This window comes from Eutrema salsugineum, unplaced genomic scaffold (assembly GCF_000478725.1).
Source record: "Eutrema salsugineum unplaced genomic scaffold, Eutsalg1_0 scaffold_2, whole genome shotgun sequence".
Lineage (NCBI taxonomy): Eukaryota > Viridiplantae > Streptophyta > Magnoliopsida > Brassicales > Brassicaceae > Eutrema > Eutrema salsugineum.
In genome coordinates, this window is record NW_006256829.1 from 1934960 (window position 1) to 1962146 (window position 27187).

At 39.5% G+C, this 27187-nt stretch overlaps 8 protein-coding genes and 1 pseudogene across 10 annotated transcripts; 3 read left to right on the forward strand and 6 right to left on the reverse strand.

The window, feature by feature from the left end:
- The first annotated feature begins 2515 nt into the window (after positions 1–2515).
- Positions 2516–5017, forward strand: LOC18016516 (fasciclin-like arabinogalactan protein 17). The gene is made up of 3 exons (XM_006399048.2): positions 2516–3951; positions 4570–4673; positions 4758–5017. Exons 1-2 carry the CDS (start codon positions 2643–2645, stop codon positions 4641–4643), a joined length of 1383 nt encoding a protein of 460 aa, XP_006399111.1. The 5' UTR covers positions 2516–2642; the 3' UTR covers positions 4644–4673; positions 4758–5017.
- A 480-nt stretch (positions 5018–5497) lies between these two features.
- On the reverse strand, positions 5498–7572 carry LOC18016517 (annotated as a pseudogene).
- A 704-nt stretch (positions 7573–8276) lies between these two features.
- On the forward strand, positions 8277–12076 carry LOC18016518 (putative pentatricopeptide repeat-containing protein At5g06400, mitochondrial). Its single transcript, XM_006399050.2, has 2 exons — positions 8277–11401; positions 11670–12076. The coding sequence occupies exons 1-2, from the start codon at positions 8303–8305 to the stop codon at positions 11742–11744; spliced, it is 3174 nt and encodes a 1057-aa protein (XP_006399113.2). The 5' UTR covers positions 8277–8302; the 3' UTR covers positions 11745–12076.
- LOC18016519 (iron-sulfur cluster co-chaperone protein HscB, mitochondrial) lies at positions 11895–13139 on the reverse strand. The gene is made up of 5 exons (XM_024156733.1): positions 12778–13139; positions 12446–12542; positions 12245–12339; positions 12095–12160; positions 11895–11963 (listed from the first exon to the last, which is right to left on the reverse strand). Exons 1-4 carry the CDS (start codon positions 13101–13103, stop codon positions 12157–12159), a joined length of 522 nt encoding a protein of 173 aa, XP_024012501.1. The 5' UTR covers positions 13104–13139; the 3' UTR covers positions 11895–11963; positions 12095–12156.
- Positions 13140–13469: 330 nt separating this feature from the next.
- On the reverse strand, positions 13470–15658 carry LOC18016520 (lysine--tRNA ligase). Its single transcript, XM_024156265.1, has 11 exons — positions 15615–15658; positions 15443–15515; positions 15266–15316; positions 14785–15164; positions 14543–14699; positions 14326–14469; positions 14168–14236; positions 13925–14068; positions 13744–13822; positions 13571–13653; positions 13470–13478 (listed from the first exon to the last, which is right to left on the reverse strand). Exons 1-11 carry the CDS (start codon positions 15656–15658, stop codon positions 13470–13472), a joined length of 1233 nt encoding a protein of 410 aa, XP_024012033.1.
- Positions 15659–15929: 271 nt separating this feature from the next.
- On the reverse strand, positions 15930–16862 carry LOC18016521 (thiol:disulfide interchange protein TxlA homolog). Its single transcript, XM_006399053.2, has 2 exons — positions 16342–16862; positions 15930–16250 (listed from the first exon to the last, which is right to left on the reverse strand). The coding sequence occupies exons 1-2, from the start codon at positions 16765–16767 to the stop codon at positions 16098–16100; spliced, it is 579 nt and encodes a 192-aa protein (XP_006399116.1). The 5' UTR covers positions 16768–16862; the 3' UTR covers positions 15930–16097.
- Positions 16863–16985: 123 nt separating this feature from the next.
- Positions 16986–19827, reverse strand: LOC18016522. 3 transcript variants are annotated; one of them, XM_006399054.2, is made up of 10 exons: positions 19659–19827; positions 19328–19477; positions 19074–19201; positions 18849–18957; positions 18716–18755; positions 18547–18636; positions 18355–18454; positions 18120–18259; positions 17931–18033; positions 16986–17837 (listed from the first exon to the last, which is right to left on the reverse strand). In XM_006399054.2, exons 2-10 carry the CDS (start codon positions 19449–19451, stop codon positions 17166–17168), a joined length of 1506 nt encoding a protein of 501 aa, XP_006399117.1. In that variant the 5' UTR covers positions 19452–19477; positions 19659–19827; the 3' UTR covers positions 16986–17165. The 3 variants fall into 3 exon arrangements, with proteins under 3 accessions (XP_006399117.1, XP_024011796.1, XP_024011797.1); XM_024156028.1 differs by having other exon boundaries at positions 19328–19799; XM_024156029.1 differs by lacking the exon at positions 19659–19827 and having other exon boundaries at positions 18849–18971; positions 19328–19652.
- A 329-nt stretch (positions 19828–20156) lies between these two features.
- LOC18016523 (uncharacterized protein At5g06450) lies at positions 20157–21563 on the reverse strand. The gene is given in 4 exon segments (XM_024156030.1): positions 20157–20562; positions 20564–20625; positions 20627–20889; positions 21497–21563. Coding segments are annotated over 3 exon segments (588 nt in total). The 5' UTR covers positions 20876–20889; positions 21497–21563; the 3' UTR covers positions 20157–20285.
- Positions 21564–22584: 1021 nt separating this feature from the next.
- Positions 22585–27178, forward strand: LOC18017195 (ubiquitin-activating enzyme E1 2). The gene is made up of 7 exons (XM_006399056.2): positions 22585–22668; positions 22831–23144; positions 23596–23813; positions 23967–24761; positions 24870–25738; positions 25824–26256; positions 26339–27178. The coding sequence occupies exons 2-7, from the start codon at positions 22838–22840 to the stop codon at positions 26933–26935; spliced, it is 3219 nt and encodes a 1072-aa protein (XP_006399119.1). The 5' UTR covers positions 22585–22668; positions 22831–22837; the 3' UTR covers positions 26936–27178.
- The last annotated feature ends 9 nt before the right edge of the window (positions 27179–27187 follow it).

Consider the following 27187-nt stretch of genomic DNA (forward strand, 5'->3'; position numbering starts at 1 on the left):
TTTAGCCGTACAAGTAGACCACTAGGTGAAAAATCTCTGCTCCAACAACACTTATTAAAGAACCTTTTTTTGTTTTGTTTTTGGACATCACTCTTTAAAGAACTTTTGAGATACCAAAACAAATAAATAGAATATTGTAGTCAAATCATCAGCAAATCCTAACTTTAATGTTTATATCGCATATTCAAGATGCGTGAAGCATTCAAGCATCTATAGATTCGTGTACTAAGTTGATTGTGATTGGATCAAATAAAATATGGCACATAGTTGTATAGTTGTGTGCGTATATCCAGTCTTTACACAGTAATCTATGAATTCACCATACATGATAATGAAACAAAATATATTAGAGATATATTTTGGTTAATGAGAAAGTGGAGAAAAGACGCATGTGTGAGTTTGTAACGTGGCATACATGCCATAATGAATAGTCTAAGTAGGGATCAAACACTGAGAAGAAACAGTTGTGGATTGGATAACATGACAAACCACATCAATGATAATAATTAAAACACACAAAACAGAAGTATTTTGGTGGTTAGGTATAACAATTTGAGATGGAATTGATTAAGAGGTGCTTTAAGTTATATAAAGAGAGAAGGATCCAGCAATAGATTCGGAAGAAGCGTGGGATATGGAATATAGCAGTGCTATAGCTTTATAGGTGACAGCTTAGGGTTTAGGGTACAAAGAGAGAGAGAGAAAGAGAGAGAGAGTCAGGTGGTAAAATAAGTACTAGTATAATAAAGGAGGTTGAGTGAAAAAAAAGTGAATAAAGTTAAGTAACTTAGGGTTTCATGTGAATCCAGAGTACAGTGTATGTCTTCGTGTAAACTGTCCTTTTCTTTCTTTACCCTGTGGGGACCCTTTGATTTTGTATTTATTTTACATTGGTTTCACTGAGTTCCTACCACACATGACACACCACTACTCTTCCTCTCCATATTCATTGACGCTTATTTCCTCTTTTATCTCTATTTACAATAACATTTTTGTTTAGTTTCAAATTGTCTCACAATAGAAATGCAGCTGTGATGCGACAATTCTTCATGAATTTTAGTATGCATTGAATCCCATGCATCATGTCTTTAAAATGTTTTCCTGTGACATTAAGGTAAAAGAAAACTTAGCTTGTATTCCATTTTTTTCTGCAGCAAAAACATATACGTATTAACTTCTCAATAACAATAAAAAAAACTTCTCAATACCAAAATTAAATAATCAGAAAATAGTGTGCGGGGAGACTAATCCCTAAGATTGAAACTATGTTATAATTAATTATGAGAAATATTGTTTGTTTTGTATTTTTTTGGAAGCCTGAGATGCGCTATAAAAACAAACTTTCGATATCTTCAAAACAATAATATAGTGACACCTAGATGTTTCTTCTCCGCCGTCCAAATAATAACAGAGATCACGATGACTAGTCTTAAATTGATAAACACAAAGGATCACGAAAGAAATCTCGAATTTTAGGACGAAATGGAGGATGGACCACGGCCTAATATGCCATATTGTGTGAGCTTCCATGTATAGATGTGGAAAAGCATGGAAGACAGGCTTCCTGGGATGTAAGGATCACACTAGAAGTGCCTATGTTCAATATGGAACCAGTGATAATATGTTCTTAAAAAGTAGACTTGTCAAAGATTTGCGCATAATCCATATTCTCAAGTGTCATTTTTTTGTTTCATTCACAAAAAATAATTATTTTACCCATTCCCAGAAAAAAAATTAAACCTGCAATTTTTATAGGAAGGGGTGATTTACATACTGATCCTCAACTTAAAATACTACGAGTCAAAAACTTTAGAAAATTTCTTTCAGGTCACCAAAAAAATGTCGGAACTATTACGAAATGGGCCAAACAGGTAAAAGGGCTCAAGTTGAGTCCAATAGATAATATTGTTGGTGTGGTGGTCACAAGATACTCGCTTTTGAGAGAAAGCTGTAGATGCTTCTTGTTTTTGGGGCGTGAGCTTCAGGCGCATATAGGGCGCGTAAGAGAAGTAAAGTAATTTCAGATGGGACCATAAATGATTTATACAATTCACAAAGCCAAAAGGGCGTATTTACTATCTAGATGGATGGATGTTTACGTTCCAAACCGACAGCTTCGTTTCCAAGCCACGCGTTCCTCGGCTACCTCTTTGCTTCCCACTCACTATCACATGCCTCTCTCTCTCTCTCTCTCTTTTTTTTTTTTTTTATCTGTCCTTCTCTACTCTTAATTTCACTTTCAAGTTAAGTATCATCCAAATTCACATACATCATTTCCTATTACCAAATCTTGTGAAGTAACTAGAGTTTCGCTTACAAAAAAATTAAGAAGAGTAAAAAGGGAGTTTATTAAGCCGAGCCGAGCAGGGATGAAGAAGAAAAGAATACGAAAGTCAGCAAACATTATAAAATGCTTTGAGTGGGTCCTACACCAGCCTGGTCCGAAACCCCCGAAACTACACAACACAGACTCACAACCAAACTCATCTCTCTCTCACACTTCCACTTGCCATCGCCGACACTTCAACAAAAAAAAAAAAGAAAGAGAAAAGTAAACTCTTTCTTTCTTTCACCAAAAGAATAAAAAAGAGAAAAATTATTGTTCCATCTTTCTTTCTGATTATCCGATCTAACAGAGCTCCATGGATCGCCGTATCTATGGTGGCTCCGCCGTCACTGTTCTCTTTCTCTTCCTACTCATCTCCTCCTCCACCGCATCTGCATTATCCAAGAACCCGAATCCTTCATCCGGGTCGGGTCAGATCAACTCCAACTCCGTCCTCGTAGCTCTCCTCGACTCTCGTTACACGGAGCTCTCCGAGCTCGTCGAGAAGGCGCTCCTCCTCGAGACACTCGAAGACGCCGTTGGTCGCCACAATATTACCATTTTTGCCCCTCGCAACGAAGCTCTCGAGCGTGACCTTGACCCTGGGTTCAAGCGGTTCTTGCTCGAGCCAGGTAATCTCAAATCTCTCCAAACACTCCTCATGTTCCACATTATCCCTAATCGGGTCGGGTCCGACCAATGGCCCTCCGAGGATTCGGGTCGGGTCAAGCACCACACGCTGGGCAACGATCATGTCCACTTGAGCAAGACCAAAGTAGACGGCAAGAAGATGGTGGATTCAGCTGAGATTATCCGACCCGATGATCTGACCCGACCCGATGGATTGATACACGGGATCGAACGGCTTCTCATCCCTCGCGCCGTTCAAGAGGATTTCAACCGCCGTCGGAGCCTCCAATCAATCTCCGCCGTCTTGCCCGAAGGAGCTCCGGAAGTTGACCCGAGAACCAACCGTCTCAAGAAAAAACCCGCACCAGTACCCGCCGGATCCCCACCGGCTCTCCCGATCCAATCCGCCATGGCTCCTGGTCCGTCGCTAGCTCCGGCACCGGCTCCGGGACCGGGAGGGAAGCACCACCACTTCGACGGTGAAGCTCAAGTGAAGGACTTTATCCACACGCTGTTGCATTACGGCGGTTACAACGAGATGGCAGACATTCTGGTGAATCTGACGTCACTAGCGACGGAGATGGGTCGGTTGGTGTCGGAAGGATATGTGCTAACGGTTCTTGCTCCGAACGACGAGGCTATGGCGAAACTGACGACGGATCAGCTGAGTGAGCCAGGAGCGCCGGAGCAGATCGTGTACTACCACATCATCCCGGAGTATCAGACGGAGGAGAGTATGTACAATTCTGTTCGGAGATTCGGGAAGGTGAAGTTCGATACGCTGCGTTTTCCTCATAAGGTTGCGGCTAAGGAAGCTGATGGTTCGGTTAAGTTTGGAGACGGTGAGAGGTCGGCTTATTTGTTCGATCCAGACATTTATACGGACGGTCGGATTTCGGTTCAGGGGATTGATGGTGTTTTGTTCCCTGATGTGGAGGAGATTGTTGAATCCGTTAAAAAACCAGTTAAGAAAGTTGTTGTCCAGCCGAGAAGAGGTACGTTTTTTTTTATTTTACTTTCTTTGGTTGAATCATTATCTTACTTTTGTGTTTAGAATCGGCAACTTTTGATGATTAAGCACCAATAGTTTTGGTGAATTGATCTGCTGTTGCATAGTCCCTAATTGAATCTAATTGACTTCCTGGTTTTGGTTAATAGACGGGTCTAGTAATTGAAACAAGGTTAAGGTTCGAAGAATGAGAGTGGGTCTAGTAATTCTGTGAAAAACAGGAGCCACCTTTTCTGTCAATGGCTCGGTGTAGAATTTACCGAGCCAATTGAATGATTTCGGTTAATGCAACCGCGAGGGAGAGGTAGATTATATTAGGCATGTAAAGATTTGTGAGTCTAAACACAAGCAAGAGGTAGGCTTTTGTGTGTGTGTGTGTATGTGGTCATTGCCTTTAGCTAAGCTGGCTATAAGCATTTTGTCATGTTTCCTACCTTCAAGATGGTTTGTTAGTTAAATTATTGGGTATTTTGTTTATAGCTTTTCGTAAAGCACAAATAATATTTATTAAACTTGAGGGGACAATCATGGAGGAGATTAGAGTGTGTGATTGTGGTGGACTTTGACCTAATAAAGGTGTTATTGTTGTGATTGAAACAAACAGGGAAATTGTTGGAAGTAGCCTGTAGAATGCTTGGTGCTTTTGGCAAGGACACTTATCTCAGCAAATGCCGGTGAATTCGTAAATCCGCCTAAGAATTGATTTAGGTTAGGATTTTTCAGTTGTCCATTTGATACGTTCAATCGATAAGCGATGGTAACAGGAATTCGTATTTTTTCTCTTTTATTCAGGTGACTGAAGATTTGGCCTTGGGTGAATAGAAAACGAAGAAAAGCCAACAATGTTCAAAAACACAATCTTTCAGGGAATGAGAAGGATGTTTTGTTTTTTTTTTCTTTTTAAATATATATATTTTTGGGGTGGGGGTGTTTGATATTTGGTCTGGATTATGAATACTGTAATTAGATATATCAATCATTTTTTAATTAATTTGGTGGTGTATGAGAACGAGAGTACATTTAATAAAAAGGGGAACAAAGAATTTGTTGTTTTTTGGACTCCTTGGCTTTAACAATGGGGAAAGCATATTTCCATTTGCTAAGTGAATAATTCAATTTAGAGTCACCTCCACTATGATTAGAGATGTCTCTGACTTTATTGTTTTGGGAGAATGTATTCTATATAAATGTATGAAATATTTGGTAGAATAAGAAATCACATGGACATGGCAAATGGGTTGGCTCATGGCTGTGTTGTTGACTGATTGGAGGACAGGCACAAACTTAGCTGTCTTTGGGGTCAAATTTTCTTTTGAGAAATCTCGAGTCTTAACACTGAAGTTGTCTGAAATTTTCCATGTGGTCATCGACAGGGCTGGATCTGAGATTTTGGGGGCTTGAAACAAAATAAAAAATGGGAGCCGCTATTTTTTTTATAAAAAAAAAATTTAGATAAAAAAAACTTTTTAAAGTGCGAACGTACTAATATTAATGATACACAAGTAATCCAAAAAAAAAAAACTAATAGCAATCTATGGATTTCGAAAAATAAGTCTTCTTATATTTTTCTCCGCAAAATCATTTATCAAACTTTGGTAGTCAAGCTTTCCAACCATATCTCTCTCAATTGACAACATTGCCAAACTATTCAGTCTCTCTTCTGACATAGTTGACCGCAAGTAAGACTTTATTAACTTCAGCTTGGAAAACTTCTTTCAGCCGAAGCAGCAGAAATTGGAATAGTTAGCATCACTCTATATGCAATCCACGTATTTGGATAACCATGACCTTCAAATCTTCTTAAAAAATCTAACACTTCAACAGCTTTCTTGATCTCACTTGGCAAAACATTTCTTAGAATTTTGATCTCTAGATATAAATGATATCCATCAATGTCTGAATTGGCACCATGTTTAAGAGAAGATTCAAGGTTGATACATTTTGCCTTCAAACTATCATCCGTTGCCGATTTGAGCTTATGTAGATCAAACAAAAATCCAAAAGTTTTTTCATACTCTTCAAATTGTTCAAACCTTATTTGAAGAGATACTATAGCTTGATCCACGATTCTCAAGAAATAATCAATCTTAAACTTCTCTTCCTCACTTAGCATCTCAGATTCATCATCTCTTTCTACTGCTTCATCAAAATGCTTCTTCCTTTTAATAATGCGCTTTCATTTCACTGAAAAGTCTGGTTCGATATCCATAGACTCTGCAATAATCTTAGCTTCTGCTTTTGCTTTTTCAAATCCAGTTTCTCTATAGTTTTTCAGAAACGATACTAACCCTTTCAATTGAACAATAGCATTATCAATATCAATATGCTCTGATTGCATTATCTTACTTACGGCATTGACGGCGAACAGAAGATCATACCAAATAACCATACCAAATAAGAACTCAAACCCTCCAATTCCATGAGTTTTGCTTGTGGTAAGAGCTTCAGCATCGCTACGAGCTCCAGGATCATCACAGTTTTCTGCCAAGTAATCCAAAGCATCTCTTATTTTTGGAGCTTGAAATCGAATTGCTCGAACACTTTCAACGCGACTTTCCCAACGAGTTTCTGATAGTGACTTAAGTGTGAGACCTCCTACCATCTGCTTAAATAGCTCCCACCTATTTGAAGATGATGAAAACAAACAATATATCCGTTGAATGATTCCAAAGAAAGCAATCGCTTTTGAAGATGATTTAGCCATATCAGAAAGTGCCAAGTTAAGACTATGACAACCACAAGGTGTATAAAATGCTCTTGAATTGATGTCAAGCAATCTTTTTTGTACTCCTTTGTGTTTTCCCTTCATATTAGATCCATTGTCGTAGCCTTGCCCTCTCACATCATCAATACTCAAATTAAGACCAACCAATGTCGAACAAAGCAACTCAAAAAGCCCTTCTCCAGATTTATCTGCAACTTCTAAGAATGTCACAAAAAACTCTTCAACTTGTGTTTTAGCCATGGAGACATCCACACATCTGATAATAAGACTCATTTGTTCTTTATGACTCTTATCTAGAGTGCAATCGAGAATAACCAAGAAATATTTAGCTTCTTGAATTTTTTTGATGATCATAGATTTGACTTCAGACCCTAGCATAACAATCAACTCATCCTGAATAGTGTGGCTTAAATAGTGATAATGAATCTCACCTCCTTTAACCCGTCTGATATGCTCTCGCATAACTGGATCAAAATCTCCAAATGATTCAATAAAACTCAGAAAGTTTCCATTGTTTATTTGACCAAGCTTTTCATTAGTCCCACGAAAAGCTAAATTTTGTTTAGCAAGAGTTGTCACCAATGAAAATATTCTCAACAAAACCTCTCTCCAATGGGTTTTCTCTTTATTAATTTCTTCTTGGAGACCCTTATCAATCGTCTGATTCTTCTTTAGCCTAAATTCTAATTCCATCTACCGACTCATACACTAAATATGGTAGTGATTAGTTTCATGTTGACTCAGTCGTATCTTGATATTCTTCCAATCATTGAACCCTTTGCTTGACAACTGATTAGCATCTTGATCTCGACCAAACAACTTGCAGCAAAAACAATATGCTCGATCTGATACTTTTGAATAAAGTAGCCAATGCTGGAGCATATATTCTATTTATACAGAAAAGTTAGAAGTTCTTTTCACTCAATTGTCGATGTGGGATTTTGAAAAAGCTGTTTTCTTTAACTTTTTTTTTTCTGGGTCGGGTCGAAATGGACCTAAATGTTTGAGCTGAATTTTTTTTTTTTTAGTTTTTATGGACTGAATACAAAATTAATGGGCTGGATTTTAGTCAAAAAATATGGGGGCCTGAGGCAAATGTTTCACTGAGCTTTGCCCAAATCCAGCCCTGGTCATCGATGCTCTCTCTATTGTTTGTTTGTTTGTTTTGTGCTATCTAAAGAAAAGACCTTGTAAACCTAATCTACATACTGTCTAAATACCAGATTGTCTATGTATGATTCGTGGCCTAAACACACTTCAAATCTGAGTTGCATCAACAACTAAATGTATTTAACATAATTTCATTTTGTGTTCATTGAGAGAATAATGTATGACATTCCAGTTGGGAAGTATTAAAGGTTTCTTTTTTTTTTCTTTTTTTTTTTTTTTTTTTTTGACGCAAACTGAGAATTTGGAACTTTGTGTGGCCACTTTGTCAAAGGTATTAGACAAAACATAGACTTGTTGTCTTGTTGAGTTGTGTTGGTACTGATTACTCAAAAGACAAAATTGTGAACTATCTAACGAACGATTTGACCGTTATTTTCCCACTCTTCTTCCCAGTTTGATGCTGGAAGTGACTTGGGATTCTTCCGATTGATATAAAACAGCAATGAGAGCTTTGTTTCGATTCAAGTCTTTCTTATTTGATCCAACCCGAAGAAACCCACTCGTCTCTTTCTCAGCTTTCTCAAAGTCATCGAAATCCAAAACCCGTCAGACCCCGTCGAAGATCCAAGCTGAAGCTACATCAATCACCTCACTTTTTAACGAGATAACTCAAATTTTAGGATCGGATGTTGTCAAACCAGACGAAACTACGCAGCTGAGGTTTCCGGTGTCGGGAGAAACCCATGCGACAGGAGCTGTCTCTGGTGATGAAGCATTGATTTCTTGCACGCAAAGTGTTCGTGAAAATGCTGGAATGGGATTTTCAAATGAGAATGTAGAGGCTAAAGAAGGTACTGTTCTTCCTGAAGAATTCGACGTAAGTCCCTTTGTTCATGAGATTACGAGCGTCGTCAGGGCAGATGACGATATTCTGGATTCCATGGAGGAAAGGTTAGAGGAATTGAGTTTTCGGTTCGAACCAGATATCGTAGAAAAAGTACTGAAGAGGTGCTTTAAGGTTCCTCATTTGGCTCTGAGGTTCTTTAATTGGGTGAAAGACAAGGAGGGTTACTCACATACAGTCGGAGTTTACAACACCATGCTAAGCATAGCTGGGGAAGCGAGAGATCTCGGTATGGTAGACGAATTGGTGAAAGAAATGGAGAAGAACGCTTGTGATAAGGATATCAGGACATGGACAATTCTTATCTCAGTGTACGGGAAAGCAACAAAGATTGGAAAAGGGCTTCTCGTCTTTGAGAAGATGAGGAAAAGTGGCTTTGAACCCGATGCTGCGGCTTATAATATCATGATTAGGTCTCTATGCATAGCCGGTAGAGGTGACCTTGCGCTTGAATTCTATAAGGAGATGATTGGAAAGGGTATCACTTTTGGATTGAGAACGTACAAGATGTTACTGGATTGCACAGCGAAATCAGAGAAACTTGATATAGTCCAGTCCATTGCAGATGACATGATTAGGATTTGTGAGATTTCAGAACATGATGCCTTTGGTTATCTGCTCAAGAGTTTCTGTATCTCCGGCAAGATAAGGGAAGCGCTGGAACTGATTCGTGAGTTGAAAAACAAGGAAGTGGGCCTTGACGCTAAGTATTTTGAGATTTTGGTTAAAGGGCTTTGCAGAGCAAATAGGATAGTAGATGCTCTAGAGATTGTCGATATAATGAAGAAGAGGAAACTGGATGACTCAAATGTCTACGGGATCATTATCAGCGGATATCTCAGGCAAAACGATGTTTCAAAAGCTCTTGAACAGCTCGAGGTTTTAAAAAAATCAGGGATTATACCTAGAGTTTCTACATACACTGAGATTATGCAACACCTCTTCAAGATGAAACAGTTTCAAAAGGGTTGCAACTTATTCAGAGAGATGATAGAGAACGGAATTGAGCCTGACAACGTCGCTATCACAGCCGTGGTTGCTGGTCATTTGGGCCAAAACCAAGTAGCAGAGGCATGGAAAGTGTTTAGCAGCATGGAGGAAAAGGGCATCAAACCGACATGGAAATCTTATTCGATCTTTGTGAAGGAGCTCTGTAGATCAGCAAAATATGATGAGATCGTAAAGCTGCTTAATCAGATGCACGCCTCCAAGATAACTATCAGGGATAATATGTTTTCTTGGGTTATCTCTTGTATGGAGAAAAATGGCGAAAAGGAGAAAATTGAACAGATCAAAGAAATCCAGAAAAAATGCAAATCCTACCATCAAGAACTAAACATATCTTGCAGAACAGAATTAAGGCAAGAAGAGGAGCTTGTTGATGACTATAATCGTCCACAAGTAGTGAAGCAGTCAGCTCTTCCACCAGCCTCATCTGCCGTTGATATAAGGGACGTGCAACAAATTTGTCGCATGTTATCATCCTCCCGAGATTGGGAGAGAATCCAAGAAGCTCTAGAAAAATCGACGGTGGAGTTCACACCAGAACTCGTAGTTGAGGTTCTTCGTAATGGCAAGATACAGGGAAACGGTGTTTTACGTTTCTTTTCATGGGTGGGAAAGAGAAATGGCTATAAGCACAGTACAGAGGCATACAACATGAGCATCAAAGTCGCGGGAGGTGGGAAAGATTTCAAGCAGATGAGAAATCTGTTTTACGAGATGAGAAGGCAAGGTTGCGTTATAACACAAGATACATGGGCAATCATGATAATGCAGTATGGTAGAACCGGTCTTACCAACATTGCTATTAGAACGTTCAAGGAAATGAAAGATATGGGTCTGATGCCGAGCTCGTCGACCTTCAAGTGTTTAATCACAGTTCTTTGCCAAAAGAAAGGCAGGAACGTTGAAGAAGCCAGCAGAACATTCCGGGAGATGATTCGTTCGGGCTATGTCCCAGATAGAGAATTAGTCCAAGACTATTTGGGATGCTTATGTGAAGTTGGTAACATTAAGGATGCAAAAAGTTGTTTGGTTTCTCTTGGCAAGATTGGTTTTCCAGTTCCCGTGGCGTACTCCATCTTCATAAGAGCTCTTTGTCGAATTGGAAAACTAGAGGAAGCTCTTTCAGAATTAGCCAGTTTTAAAGGAGAGAGATCTCTACTAGAGCAATATACTTATGGAAGTATTGTTCATGGCTTGTTAGAGAAGGGACATTTACAAAAAGCATTGGATAAAGTGAATTCCATGAAGGAAATGGGAATAAAACCCGGCGTCCATGTCTACACATCTCTGATTGTTCACTTCTTTAAGGAGAAACAGATCGAGAAGGTTCTAGAGACATGTCAGAAAATGGAAGAAGAAAGCTGCGAACCTTCGGTTGTTACATATACGGCGATGATATGTGGGTACATGAGCTTGGGAAAAGCGGAAGAGGCATGGAAAGTCTTCCGTAATATGAAAGAGAAGGGAACTTCACCAGATTTTAGAACATACAGTAAGTTCATAAACTGTTTGTGCCAAGCAGGTAAATCTGAAGATGCCCTGAATCTTCTATCTGAGATGCTGGACAAAGGTATAGCTCCAAGCACTGTCAATTTCCGAACAGTTTTCTACGGGTTAAACAGAGAGGGCAAGCAAGATCTTGCTCGGATTGTTTTACAGAAGAAGTCAGCTTTAGCAGCACAGCGAAAGGTATCTACATGACCTCTCCCTTTCTGACATTTTAACGCAGATTCTGCATCCATGGGAAGAATGCAAATGGACCAAATAAAATATATTCTTTTCTTAGTAACGAATCCGTCAATGCTCTTATTACATGTAGTAGCTGTTTTTTTTTAAAAAAAATGTAGCTAAGATACTTCAGACAAAACATTTAGGAAGGACTAGTAGCCTCATAACTTCTTCACAATTTCTTCACAGGCTCGCTCATAATAAGTCATTCTCTGTATGCATTTAACAGCTTCATCAAACCTCTGGCTTTCAAACGCTTCGAGAAAAGAGTCAGACCACTGCTTCAGTTTCTCTTGCACCTTGAGAAAAACAACAAAATCTCATTGATTAGATCATCAGTACATTCAACTAGTGCCCAAAGCTGCAGAATTTAAGGTTTCAGAAAAGCCAAAGAAAATAACGAAAGACCGAAGCATCTGAAGTAAGCCGGATCAATCAGGAATTTTCAAGGTACCTGTGATCGGATCTGGTTTAGCGCATTTGAATCTTTCGATTCTGCTATGGCCTCTCTGAGTTCCATAATCTGACACCATTATCAATGAAAAATTCTAAGTGAATGTGTTTATTAATGACAGACGTGTATTTGCACCTCTCCGGTAGCAGTTAAACTTAAATATGGCATCGAGATTAATCTTTATGAGTAGATCAACTTACCTCCATTAACAATTCAGGATCTGTTAGTGTTTCTTCTTCATTGATATTAATGCCATTCAGCTTCATCTAAACCAATATCTTCAGTATTAATCACACTAAAATGGATGAAGCTAAGAGATAAGGGAACAGCCAGTAAATGTGAAAAGGAACCTTACGATATACATTGCTCTTGACAGCCGCTTGGTTAATGTCCGGCATGCTTCAGTCACCTTTGCAGACTGTTCAGCTGCATAATCTCTTTCTTTCTATTCGCAGACGTTAAAAAAAAAAAAAAAAAAGAGAGAGCTAGTTGTAAGACAATACGAGAAGAAGAAATATGCCGAATTGTAAAAGAAAATCAACAAAACAGACCTTGGATTTGTTGTGAACTAAATCCGGATGTAGCTTCTTTTGCCAGTCTTTGTATTTCCCTTCAAGGCTTCCAGCATCTAACTCATATTTATTCTCCCTATGAAGACATATTATTGAATTAGAACCAAATTCAAAAGATCTCATCTTTTACGTGATCAGCTAACTAACTATTGATCCCAACTAAAAAGTTTAAACCTTTCCAAATTCCAATTAAGAGAAATCCACTTTGATTCACTCAATAGGAGAAGTTCCTATGCAATAATGGTAGTTGCAATTTTAGTGTTCTTAAACCCTAAATTCTAATAAAATGAAGCGTGTGATAAATTACTTACAGGCCAAAAATCTGAAAATAATCGACGGAATCATCAACAGGTTGAATGCTGCGGCATGAATCACAGAACAAAAACGCAGCTTTCTCCGACGAGAAACCACAGTTCCAGCAAACGGAGCTTCTCTTTGAGCAAAAAGCTCTCCCGGATAATCGGAGCCCACTAACGGAAATCGCCAGAGGTTTAGCTGAACAAGGTTGCAGAGAATCACGACTCAGGTGATTAAACGCAATCGTTGCGAGTGGATTGCATCGGAAAGTTGAAGGATAACAGGTTCGTCTTCGTAAAAGCTTGGAGATTGAAGCTACCAGCTTCTTTGTTTTGTTCATTGGTGACGGAAATGAGAAAGAGAGAGAGAGAGTTGGGATTTTCAGGCTCTCGAGAGATCGTCGCGTGTATAACTACTTTACAGTCGAACCAAACCGGTTTGGGCTTAACTCTAAAGAGTTGGTTTTCCGGTTAGTATTATTCGGGTTAGAGATATTGTTGGGCTTGTACCAGCACCAATTGTAGTAATTTTGATTAATACTATGGCTCTCCTTTTTTTTTTTTTTTTTTTTTTTTTGGTTTTAACACTATTCAATATTAAGGACAGAGCAACCGACTTTGATGAATCCAAAACTATTTCAAATGAAATGACTTGTTTAATAAGAAATTATTCTTTTTATTCAAACAATCGTCTGCATATTTTTTAGCTAGAGATGCTGGAAACAATAAAAAAAACACACCAGGAAAAGTCTCAGAGCAGTCTGAGCAAAGAACCCAAAACAAAACCAATTAAAAAAACAGAAATTACCAAACCCCCATTATCTTTGGTTTTGCCAAAAGAGCTGAACAATGGCACTTCCCAAAACTTGTTATTCTCAGCTGCTACTGGAGCTGCAAAATCAATCAAAACAAAAGGCAAAGGACCATGAATTGGAGTGAATTTCTTCTAGAGTTCCTGTCACAAGAAAAAAAAAAAATAACAGTTGTTCAGTAAAGAAATTGTACCTCTTGCAGCAGCTGGCTCGTCCTGAGGTTTCATTGCAGGGAAGAGAATAACCTCCTGCAACAACATATTTCAGCAGAACATGATGAGTAAGACAAAGACAATACTATTCCATTGGATTTTTTAAACTCAAGTATGGATTCAGATCAAAAGAGGGACCTTGATGTTCTGTGAGTCGGTAAGCAACATAGCAAGCCGGTCTATTCCCAATCCCCAACCACCTGTGGGAGGCAACCCATATTCCAAAGCCGTGCAAAACGCCTCATCCATAGCCATTGCTTCATCATCTCCAGATTGTCGATCCTGTACATCATCGTCTCAAGCTTTCAAAAATGATACAACAGCGAGAGAGAGAGAGAAAGTGTTATATTACAAGCGTGATGATAGGCTTCTTAAATATACCTTGAGCTGATCAGCAAAACGCTGACGCTGTACCACAGGGTCATTCAACTCAGTGTAGGCGTTGCAAATCTGCACGACAGATAAAAAACAGCTTAGCAGAGAGGAACTCAGGCCTACTAAACCAAATAAGATTTGTTATTACTATATATAAAGCTTACTTCGTGTTGGTTGATGAACAACTCAAATCTTTCAGTCAGGCCCTTGATGGATCTGTGCGATTTTGCCAAGGGACTCATAATCTCGGGGTGGTTCATTATGAAAGTGGGGTTAACACATGTCCCTTCCAGAAAGTGTCCAACAAGCTGCGTAGTAAAAAAACATTACACAAGGCACGAACCAAACCACATAGCCAAGGGGATAAGGAAAGAAAATTACTTTATCCAGCAAACGTGCACTTGTCATAGGATGTGCGCATTCGACATCAAACCTCGCGCATGCATCAATCAGATACTTGTTCGCTTCCTCGCTAGCCAAGTATTTTGGAATATTGAGGTTGGCCATCTTCTCTAAATCTGCTATCATGTCAATCCTCCTACAGAAGATGTATATTATTATTACCATAAGATACGTTTCAAGAAGAGCTATGTTCTGATCGCATGAAAAACCATTCCACGGACCTGAATGGAGGAGTGAAGTCGATTTCGATCGGCTCCTTATTATACCCATTAGCATGGAATTTGACTTTGTAACCACCTGTTAGTTCCTTGACCATACCACTCAACATATCCTCGGTCATTTCCATCAAGTCATGGTAGTCTGCGTAAGCCATATAGAACTCGCAAGTGGTGAACTCTGGATTGTGTATCAAGTCAATACCTTCGTTTCTGAATTGCTTTCCAATCTCGTAAACACGGTCCAAGCCGCCAACGACAAGCTGCTTAAGATGGAGTTCAGGCGAGATACGCATGTACTGCTTTATGTTCAGATCATTGTGGTCTGTCATAAATGGACGCGCAGCTGCTCCACCGGGAATCATGTGCAACATTGGAGTCTCTACCTAATAATATATTAACAAATATATAGTCTCAAAAAGGATGGAACTCTTGCAAGAAAAGAAAAAGAGAAACAGTTAATGTACCTCCAAGAAATCTGGGGAACCTCATAGTTTTCTGCCATTGTCTTCTGACTTTGGGAGCTGGCCTTCAGAGCCTGCTAGAGAAAGAAAAACAAAAAGTCGGATTTTTGTGATTGAAACTCGATTTGGAAAAGAATCAGGCTATATACTTTTATGAATCGATTACGTCATTAGAAAGGAAACTGAAGAAAAGAACAAACTTGTCTGGCTTTTCCGTCTTCCTTGCGCCTACTCTTGTCCTCCCTCTGTGTGTTGTCCAATTCCCTCTTAGCACTGCAGAGTAATTCCGATTCATATATAACTTAGGCACGAAGAATCGCAAAAGATAGGTAGATAGAGAAGCATCCTAAGAAGAAAATAAAAAAACCCTACTTTTTGCTGAGGGGTTCAGCTCCATCACCAGGTCCAGGCTCCATGGATCTCGAAGTCCTTTGTTCAAAATTCCAGAAAAGAAAAAGGAACGTTTTTCTTCAAATGACTAGGTTTTCAAGTGTCAAAGTAGACGATTACACAGTGATATTTATGCACAAGAGGATCCTAGGTCAACTAGAGCTGGGGACGTTATTTTTTTGGGGACCAAGTTTGTCGACTGTTTTATTTGGTTAATACATTTTTTTTTTCTTTTCTTTCTTTCTCGATTTCCTTATATTTAGTTATCTACGAGTCATTTAGTAATTATATTTTGGTGGTTTTAGTAAACTACAATAAATTATGGTTAACGAAAACTTGGGAAAAAACACGTTTTAGCAAAATAACGATAAAAATAATTAGATTCTCAGTTTTTTACTTTTTTTTATACATAACATGTTTTACATTCCAACAAGTGAACGCTAGAATCAAAGCCATGGTCTCAAACTACGCAGAGGGTGGTCGCTTCATCTTGAGAAGATGAGAGATACCGGCGATGACATGTGCACGACTACTTGGAACTCCTGTTTTGGCCAACGCTTGTCCGTTCTTGTCCAGCAAAACAAAGCAAGGAACATACTTTATGTCATAGTGGAGAAGCTGCATCATTAAGACAGAGAGGTCCAAAATCTTGAGTCTATCTACCAAAGAGAGAAGAGAAAGAGATTTTTTTTTTTTTTTTGCTTTTTACCTCAGGAAACCATTTCTCATTCTCTGCATCTGCCATAGTAATGCTGAGCCAATTTGAGTTCCTTTTCTCTACCTCCAAGACAAAGTTGAGCAGAGAATTGCAGAGTCTGCATTTGGGTGAGTAGAATTCAAGTACTGTAGCCACTTTCTCGCTCGCTAACGCAGCTGCAAAAGCCCTCTGCTCTGCTTCTCCTTGCTCAAATCCACTTAGTGGCTTCTTCTTTGGTCCAGTGACCCCATGACCAAAACCGAATGAGTTCAAGGAGCTGAGAGCAATTGAACCAACACTTTGCATAGATCTGAAAAGCCACGGTCCTTGGAAGTCGCAGACGCTTTGAGATTTCTGTTGTTTGTTTGAATCCCATGGCCATTTCAAGCAGAAGGAAGGCTTTGTTGGAGTCGACGCGCTCGTTATCTTTGATTCCATTCCAATGCAACGAAGTAGAACGCAATTCTGTGCCGGTGACAGGAGAGAACGACGAGATCGAGAATTGGGGATTTCGAAGGGGATTAAAAGAAATTAGGGATTTTAAGATTTTGGTTTGCTAAAAACTATTTAACCAAACCAAACCGTAACTCAAAGATTCGGTTTATTTTTTTTTTGGGTTTGAAAGCAGAGAGAGAGTAGTTGTTTTTTCTTACAAATTTGGACTAGTTTTTACTTTTTACAAATATATATATGATTTTTTTTTATCGAAAGATACAAGTTTTACAAAAAGAATCCACAAACTTTTGCATGAATCATCCATCTAAGAAGAGATTTCCAAGTAAAAACACTTTATGGTGCCACACACTCTTGCATAACAATGGGAACTTGAGCTTCCTTCACAGCCAGGACCTGAAAGCAAAGCAGCGTGTCTTACGTTTTCTCCGCAAGCTCGGGTTCTTAGCTTTATTTAAGCTGCCATGCTTTTGTCCTGTCTCGATCTCTCTCTTCTCTGTTTGGCTAAAATCGCTAGTCTCTTGTGTGACCATTGAGGTTGAAAAATCTTGTCTCTGTGATCTTTGAGAAACAGTTTCAATGATGTTCTCTAACAAACTTACTGGCTTTGTCTGATTCTCTGCTCTATTCGGAGACAGTTCCTCAGCTTCTTGGACCGGCGTTATATTTCTGACCATGCATATTACTCTATCTAGAGTCCCTAAAGCTTGTTCTACCTCTGGACTGATGCAAAACTGTCTTCTCATATCGACATTAGTCTTGGTATTTACATTCCCCTCCTCTGAAGAAACACTTTCCTCAAAATCTTCTTCTTCTTCTTCCTCAATCTCGGTAACAGCTTTTCTAATACTGACAGGTTCATTTTCACGAGCATCTTCATCATTCATTTGTTCGTTCTTTGGCAGAGGATCGCCGTTCACTTCATTGGCTTCCAAATTTGGCACTTCCTCAACTCCCTTATCAGTGGAATACAGAGCTTGGCGTATTTTGGTATACAAAGGATCAGCCAAAGCTTTGCTGTAATCTTCATCAAATTTAGCCACCGAAGCAACTGACTGTTGACATTCAAGTAAGAAAACGGTATCACACAAGCTACCTACCGAAACATAAGTACAGCGAAACAAAAAAAAAAATCAGGTTTTTCTGACCTTTTTATAGAGTCTGAAACCGTTACCGATGACCTGCCTAGATATAAAGTTCATAAGGGACGGAGGAACCAAGTCCAGCTTTATATCTATCTCCCCGATCGTCCTACAAAATTTGACAAAAGCTAGATCTTTTTAAGCTTCATAACCAAAGACATTTTAACATGTTGCAATACTATGATGATCACTAACCTGAAGTAACTCCTCTCTGGAGTAACCTTTTGTAAAACAAATCCGCCTACGAGATCAATCCTCACTGCATCCGGTGATTCAGGTATGACGTTCTTGGTGATGTCCTTAGAGGAAACGCCAATGCTATCTAAATCAGAGATCTAAAAGTTGCAACCAAAACTGATTTCAGATAGTGTCAAATTTTCATACCAAAGGTAAGATGAGAAAAAAAAAGACGAGAAGGATTTTGCTTTACCGAGTTCAGAAGGATGACGATTAAGCCATCTTCAAAGTATTCAAATAGGAAATAGTGCACAAGAATCTCTCTGTCCGCCAATGGCCATGGTATCTTCATCCTTTCTTCCCACAATATAAAATTAGCTTCATAAGATTTACATAGCTTACAAAGAAACCGAAAAAAAATTCTTCTGTCCAAATGTGAACAGACCTTACTAAAGATATTTGTTCACCGGTCCTGGCCTTTTGCAAGCATGTGCTTTGTAAGATCCTGAATGGCGGAAATGCAAACTGTGGCCACCTATAACATATAAACAACGCGTAAAGTATAAAAATTTACCAACAAGACATGAGATCCTGTTGTTCAAAATGACTCTCACCATTTCTTATAGAGGGTTGATTCCCACGAAACGCACAAACCTGCATCAACATGAGTCCAATTAACATCAGATGCAGAAACATGTTTTTTAACACTTTTGATTCTACAGTCAAAACCCTGATGAGAAAACTTACAGTCTTCGACAGGGGCATCCATGTAACCTTCAACGAGCATCGTGTGAAAAGGACTTCCTTCGAGCCCTTCACGGTACATAACACGGCAATCTTCAAGATCATGTTTCAGCTGTAAAAGAAACACTTTTTTTTTGCTAGATCGTTACAATCCAAGATCACTGGTCGAAACAAAAAAAGCACAAAATGGGAAAGTGTCTGAAGTCAGAAAAAGAAAAAAAAACATACTTTCCAATCGCTATGTGATGATGCATCATTGTTTCCATGATGATCCGTCATGGAAACACTCCTAAGCTTGCCAAGTAGCTTCGATACATCAGCTGTTCTTTTATCCAATATATTCTCATCATTACACTCTACAAAATTATCAAATCAACATAAAGCAAATCTTAGAGTGGAATCATGACAATAAAGGCACGAGTAGTAAAAACAGCAAGAAAAAAGAAAAAAAAAATCAAGAACATCGGAGATCAGAACAAAACCTTGGGAGGAGCAAAGCTGATTTCTCAGAAGGGATTTGAGAGTCTCGTGATTGATGAGGTCAGGAGAAGACAAGGTCTTGTCTAGCTTGTCTCTGTACTCACAGATCTCTCGTTTCTTCTGCATAATTCTCACACTTGCAAACCCTCGAACTAAAGACCAATTCACAGCAAATCAGCTATCAGAATCAAAACCCACCCCATTAAATTGCATAAACCATCGAAGAACTAAATTCCTTCAACTTTTATGATCCGATCAGAATTTTAAAAGGCAATAAAAAAGAAAGAGAGAAAGGGGAAGTAAGTTTCGAGGATTAGCACACAACAAACTTACGGCGTTCTAGAAAGCTTATTTTTAGGCTGGGGAACAAAACGTGACCGACAAGACGGAGATAAGAAGGTGACAAGTGTTGTAAGGATTTTCTCTTCCTCGAGAAAATTCAAATCTGGTCCATTTCCATGAATAGTCGGAGTTTCCAATAAAAGGATGGAGATGCGTAACGATTAAGGTTGAGATTATTATGCATAAGAGACTGACAAAACCTGTGGGTTTAGAAAAAAACGGATAAGTGTCGGTGTCAGACGAGTGAAGATAGGTGGGAATTTCTCTGCCTCTTAATCACATCTTCTTCCCTCTTCCTTTTTTTTTTTTTTTTTTATAAAATTAGTCATAAATAGGAGGAGATCTTTGGGTCCGGTCTTAAATTTGGCATCCCTCCTGAATTGAATTCTCTTTTGTCTACTTAAATATAGTAAGTAAGCCACCAATTAAATCACATTTCCACTTAAGCCTCAGATGTGTAAATGCATTGAGTGGTCCACTTTCTGTTTAGTAATTGTTGATCATCACAGGAAACAACATACAGTACAAAGTGATGGAAGAGAAGTTTCAGGCACAAGATCACAAATCATTTCAACAAAAGAACAGAAAAAGCAATCACAAAAAAATAATTAGTGGAAATCACTCATCAGATAATTGATCCCAAACATTGAAGATAAGCCATCCTTCAATGGCTGCAGCCTCAAGACGTTCTTCAGACCCTTTCTCCTCCCATTTCGACTCAATCGAATCCAGCCGGCTCAAATCAGACCACAGCACTCTGTAAGCTAACTCTCTTGTCCCAAGATACTCAAGCACCAGGGTTCCACAGGCTTTAGCAGCCAGTTTCCCGATCTCAATCGCGTTTCTAATCACAAGACCGTGGTTTTCTCTGAGCAAGATCAGGTCTTCGTCGATCAAAAGTGACAAACTTTGAAGCAAAGAAACGGTACAGATCCTTGAGATTGTCATGAAAAGGGTTTAGCAAGTCCAAGGAAGAGACATAGGTTTCTCGTGCTCAGCTTCACGGATGATAGACTCCACCCTGACTTTTTGGTTCTGACATTTCAATAATCATCGAGGATCACCGCTCGGTTTCCATTCAAGATTGAATCTTCTCTGAGAAGAGAAAGGTATGGAGAGATATCTGTTGATGATCCAACCTCAATGGCTTTGGTCTTAACGTAAGAGCCATCAGTCATCTGGAACTTTGGCCCATCAAAGGAGGCCATGTGATGAAGGGACCCTAAAGAACACACAAATCAAACGAGAAAGCAAATGTATCAGATTCAATTCTAGAACCCAAAATATGAAAAGAAGGAAAGTAAGATAGTGAATCCTTTTTATCACTTTTAGCAAGAAAAGCTTCCTCTTTTTACATAAGTACTCATCAGTTGGAAAATGCATATACATTTGGGGTAAATCAGGTGAAGGAAGCTGGAAAGATCACACATTGGATAAAAAACTTGAATGTAGCAATAGGCTAACAACGAATTTTATCAAAGTACGTACAAGTAAACAACTTTATTTATTAGGTTTGACTACAATTGTTTATTTTCCCCTGAGCATCAAAAATAACAAGAAATAAGCGAGACTTTTCCTTGTCTACATCTCTTCGACTAATTAACTAATAGATAAATAAAGTTCAACAAGTTTAAATAGCTCACGACACATTCATGAAATCTCAGTTCTTGTAACCCGAAATGATCGATCAATCCGAGACATAATCCCGTAAAATTAATCTGAAAGCTGAATTATACGACTCGAAGTCGACATAACAGAGACATTACTGCTAATGAGAAGAAGTTAAAAATAGAGGAGGAGAAGCAAGAAGAGACAGAAGGAGGATGAACCTTGAAATTCGCTTTCGGCGAGCTATTGAAGTAATCAGAGAGAGAAACTGTTGTTTTTGGTTTTCTGAGGCGAAGAAAAATCACGAAATGGAGTTAGACAAATTCTGGGGACCTTTGGGTGCGATCGACACACGTCTTCTGCAGTTCTGCTTGCTTAACCAATTCGGTTTAATCAAATCGAACCGATCGGAACCAAAACGATTTCAGGTCTTTGATTGGTTTTCTTGGCATAGCAATCAATGCCAATTCTATGCAGGAGAACATAATATATTGTAAGTGTGACTTTTTTTCCACCGTTAGAGTTGGAGATATAAATCACAAACTCTAATTGCATATTGAATTATCATAGGTCCAAAGATACGCCAAGTTTTTGTAAAACATAGAATATACCAAGAATTATCTTCGATCAGAAATTAACATAGAATGCTAGATATTGTGCTCGTTGGGAGTTGATAACCGAGAACTTACGGAGAGCATTCACTATCACCAGTTACCAAAAACATGTGCTCACACCAAACTTTTGATGCTAAAATAGCAGAGTTCATGAGGTACATTTCCACATATAATGCTCACGTTTCACTCTCTGTAGAGTCACGACTACTTCTTTCAATCTCCATTAATCTTTACGTGTTAGAAAGTACGACACGCATTGAAATGTTCAACAACCATTCTCTTCGTCGATAATCATCACTACCTGATTTGGCTAACGTTTTCAAAAATCTAAATTCAAATCTGTTACATACAAACTGAAACACACTTAACTTGAAAGTTTATATTGAAATTGATTTGGTTTACTGCATACTTACCGATATCAAACCATGCCAAAACAGATGACATGCTATATGAATTGCTGAATATCGACTTGTGTTTTCCTAAACTTTAATCAACCTGTTTACAACTTTTAATCAAACCAAAAAAAGAAAAGTTTACAAATAGGAATCTCGAAAATTGGTAATTATCTCAAAGTTGTCCGTTTTAAAAAAGAAATAAAAATGTTACCACACAGGCTGATTCTGCAATGTTTTCTAGGCCCATCATCCCTCCATTTGCTATACATATATCGCCGCTTCTACACAGACTACAAAGCCAAAGCCTACGCTCTCTCTCTCTTTACTTTCAACAAATTCGCCGCTTATCGCCTCCGATCTTCTTCTTCTCCGCAACACCAAAAGGTACGGTTTCATCTTCTTCTGCTCCGATTCTCGTTTCTTCTGCAGATTCGTTCATCGATTAGGTTTCAGGAACCTCTCGTCCGATTTTTTTTTTTCATTTCTTTGTTATTCGAAGCTTCTTCTTCTGTTTACTTGATATACAAATATATATATTCTCTTCAGTTACTGTATGGAACCATTCGTTGTAAAGGAGAACAGTCTCGCATCTGCTTCGTCGCCGCTGAAGAAGCGACGGATCGATCACACTGCTGATGGTTCTGCGACTCTCGCCTCTAACTCCAACATCGCTTTGAGCAATATCAGTGGTGACGAGCCGCGGCTGAACATGGCGGCGTTTGGTAACAACTCCAACAATCACGAGATCGATGAAGATCTTCATAGCAGACAGCTCGCTGTGTACGGACGCGAAACCATGAGGAGGCTTTTTGCTTCCAATGTTCTCATCTCAGGGATGCAAGGCCTTGGTGTCGAGATTGGTAACGTTTTTTTATTTAACTCTCATTCCTAATTTGCTCACTACGCTGTTAAAATCGTCTTGCATGTCACTTATGTGCTTGTTGTTAAAGAGCTTCAAGCTTGTGTAGCTTCTGTGCTTGTGTTTAGATATGAACGTTTCATAATTGTTGCGATTTTCCACTAGAAGAGGAAAAATAACCCCCATTATGAGTGTTTCTAAGCGTATTTTCGCTAGGTTGAGTGCTTGATTTGTGTGCTAGCTTTACCAGTAGATTTGGCACTTGAAATTGAGTTTGTGCAACTGGTAGCTTAGCCTGTTTCCCTGATTTTTTAGTGTGGCATCATATGCATGGAAGGTTTATTGTTTGTTGTGTTGCTTTTAATGTACATTCACGATTTTTTGTAATGACATATCTGTATATTGTCTTCTTCATTTACTTCTTTCTGATGATAAGTTCTTTTACTATACAGCCAAGAATATTATTCTCGCTGGTGTGAAGTCGGTGACCCTTCACGATGAAAATGTGGTGGAGCTATGGGACTTGTCTAGTAACTTTGTTTTCTCGGAGGAGGATGTTGGTAAGAACAGAGCACTTGCTTCTGTTCAGAAGTTGCAAGAACTCAACAATGCCGTGGCTGTCTCAACTTTGACTGAGAAGTTAACCAAAGAGCAGCTTTCTGGTTACCAGGTATCCAAACTTTCCATCTATTTGATTTATTTCTTTTTTTTTTCTCCTTCTAGTTATCGACTTGTCAATAATACTATCATGACTCCTGAATGCAATTTTCTGTACAAAAGTACAGAATGTTTAGCTAAATTCTTTTGTTTGTCTGTGATGCAGGCCGCGGTATTTGTGGATATCTCTTTTGAGAAAGCGACAGAGTTTGATGATTATTGTCATAGTCACCAGCCTCCTATTGCATTCATCAAGGCTGACGTTAGGGGCTTGTTTGGGTCATTGTTTTGTGATTTTGGACCTGAGTTTACTGTTCTTGATGTTGATGGGGAGGAACCGCACTCTGGCATCATCGCTTCTGTGAGCAATGAAAATCCTGCCTTTGTTTCGTGTGTCGATGATGAGAGGCTCGAGTTTGAGGATGGAGATCTTGTAGTGTTTTCCGAAGTTGAGGGGATGACAGAGTTAAATGATGGAAAACCAAGAAAGATAAAAAATGTCAAGCCGTATTCGTTTGTCCTTGACGAAGATACCACTAGCTATGGGACATATATGAAAGGTGGGATTGTGACTCAGGTTAAACAACCAAAGGTGCTGAACTTTAAACCGCTCAGAGAAGCAATTAATAATCCAGGCGACTTTCTTCTTAGTGACTTTGCGAAGTTCGACCGGCCACCTCTTCTTCACTTAGCATTCCAGGCACTTGATAGGTTTTCGTCTCAAGCAGGCCGGTTTCCGTTTGCTGGTTCAGAAGAAGATGCTCAGAAACTAGTGGAAATTGCAATTGACATTAACGGGAGTTTGGGCGATGCAAGGTTGGAAGATGTCAACTCTAAACTATTGCGGCATTTGGCCTTTGGATCCAGGGCTGTTCTGAATCCCATGGCTGCTATGTTTGGTGGCATTGTTGGACAGGAAGTCGTCAAGGCATGCTCTGGGAAATTCCATCCTATCTTTCAGGTAAAGCCATTTCTGTTTGAATTTTCAAGATGTGCATCTGTTCAGTCTTTTTAGTAGTATTTCTTTTGTTCTTGGTAATCTTGTAATGAGTTTGCATTATTTGTGCAGTTCTTTTACTTTGATTCGGTGGAGTCACTCCCCAAGGAACCCCTTGATGGATCAGAGTTTAGACCACAAAATAGCCGTTACGATGCTCAGATCTCTGTATTTGGGTCAACTCTTCAGAAGAAACTCGAGAATGCCAAAGTTTTTGTTGTAGGGGCTGGTGCTCTTGGGTGTGAGTTCTTAAAGAACTTGGCTTTGATGGGTGTATCATGTGGTGTTCAAGGGAAGCTTACCGTCACCGATGATGATGTGATTGAGAAGAGCAACCTGAGTCGTCAGTTTCTTTTCCGAGATTGGAACATCGGACAGGCTAAATCCACTGTTGCCGCAACAGCAGCAGTGGGAATAAATTGGCGTCTCAACATTGATGCTCTGCAAAACCGTGTTGGACCTGAGACTGAGAATGTCTTTGACGACAGCTTCTGGGAGAATTTGACAGTTGTTGTCAACGCACTGGACAATGTCACTGCAAGGCTTTATGTCGATTCAAGGTGTGTGTATTTCCAGAAGCCTCTCCTCGAGTCAGGAACTCTAGGTGCAAAATGCAACACACAGATGGTAATCCCTCATCTGACTGAGAATTATGGTGCCTCGAGAGACCCACCAGAGAAACAGGCTCCGATGTGCACTGTCCACTCATTTCCTCATAACATTGACCATTGCTTAACATGGGCGCGCTCAGAATTTGAGGGTCTGCTTGAGAAAACACCAGCCGAAGTTAATGCTTACCTCTCAAAACCTGATGAATACATGAATGCGATGAGGACTGCTGGTGATGCTCAAGCTAGGGATACTCTGGGACGTGTTGTTGAGTGCCTCGAGAAAGAAAAGTGCAATTCCTTCCAGGATTGCGTAACCTGGGCTCGTCTAAGGTACTCTCTGATGGTATATATGAACCCATATTTCGGGACTGTGTATATTTTATTGCCTTCTCTTAACATAAGCTTTTGCTTACAGGTTTGAAGATTACTTCGTCAACCGTGTGAAGCAGTTGATTTACACATTCCCTGAAGACGCTAATACGAGTACTGGAGCTCCATTTTGGTCTGCCCCAAAGAGATTCCCTCGTCCGCTCCAGTTCTCCTCAACGGACCTGAGCCATATCAATTTTGTCATGGCTGCAGCTATCTTACGTGCAGAGACATTCGGAATCCCTACTCCTGACTGGGCTAAAGCCCCAACCGGACTAGCCGAGGCTGTGGAAAGAGTGATAGTCCCCGACTTTGAGCCAAGGAAAGATGCAAAGATTGTGACAGACGAGAAGGCTACAACTCTGTCTACAGCTTCAGTCGATGATGCAGCAGTAATCGATGAACTAATCGCAAACCTAGAGAGGTGCAGGCTGAGCTTGCAGCCGGACTTCAGGATGAAGCCAATTCAGTTCGAAAAGGTGAGTCATAGTTGTATCCCAACTATTTTCAATTTCCTGTATTTGCATTATATGGGAGCAACTAACATTATGCTGTTTATAGGACGACGATAGCAACTACCACATGGATATGATCGCTGGGCTAGCCAACATGAGAGCAAGGAACTACAGCGTTCCCGAGGTGGACAAGCTTAAAGCCAAGTTCATCGCTGGAAGAATCATACCTGCAATTGCAACATCAACGGCTATGGCAACAGGTTTTGTTTGCCTTGAGCTGTACAAGGTTTTAGACGGGTCACACACAGTGGAAGACTACAGAAACACATTTGCAAACTTAGCACTTCCACTCTTCTCCATGGCTGAGCCGGTTCCACCAAAAGTTGTGAAACACCAAGACCAAAGCTGGACGGTTTGGGACCGATGGGTAATCCGAGGAAACCCAACTCTAAGGGAGTTGCTAAACTGGCTAGAAGAGAAAGAACTAAAAGCATACAGCATATCGTGCGGAAGCTGTTTGCTGTACAACAGTATGTTCCCAAGGCATAGAGAGAGGATGGACAGGAGAGTGGTGGATCTCGCTAGAGAAGTTGCCAAGGTTGAATTGCCTGCTTACAGACGTCACTTGGATGTTGTGGTGGCTTGCGAGGATAACGATGACAATGACGTTGATATCCCTCTCGTATCAGTCTACTACGCCTGATTTAGAGAATTTTAACTTCCCCAAAAAAGTCTTTATACTACAAAAGAAGAGAAACATCTCAAAGGATGTGTGAGTGGACATGAAGTTGGGTTTAAGAGATAGAGAGAGAGAAACAGAGTTTTAGTGTATGAAATAGTGAAGCACTTTAAATTCGAATGCATTATCAAACTTCTCTTTTTTCAAACTATTTTTAGATAGTGATGAAATGTTGCTATTTCATTGCTGTGATATTTTGACAAACAAGTAAGTCAA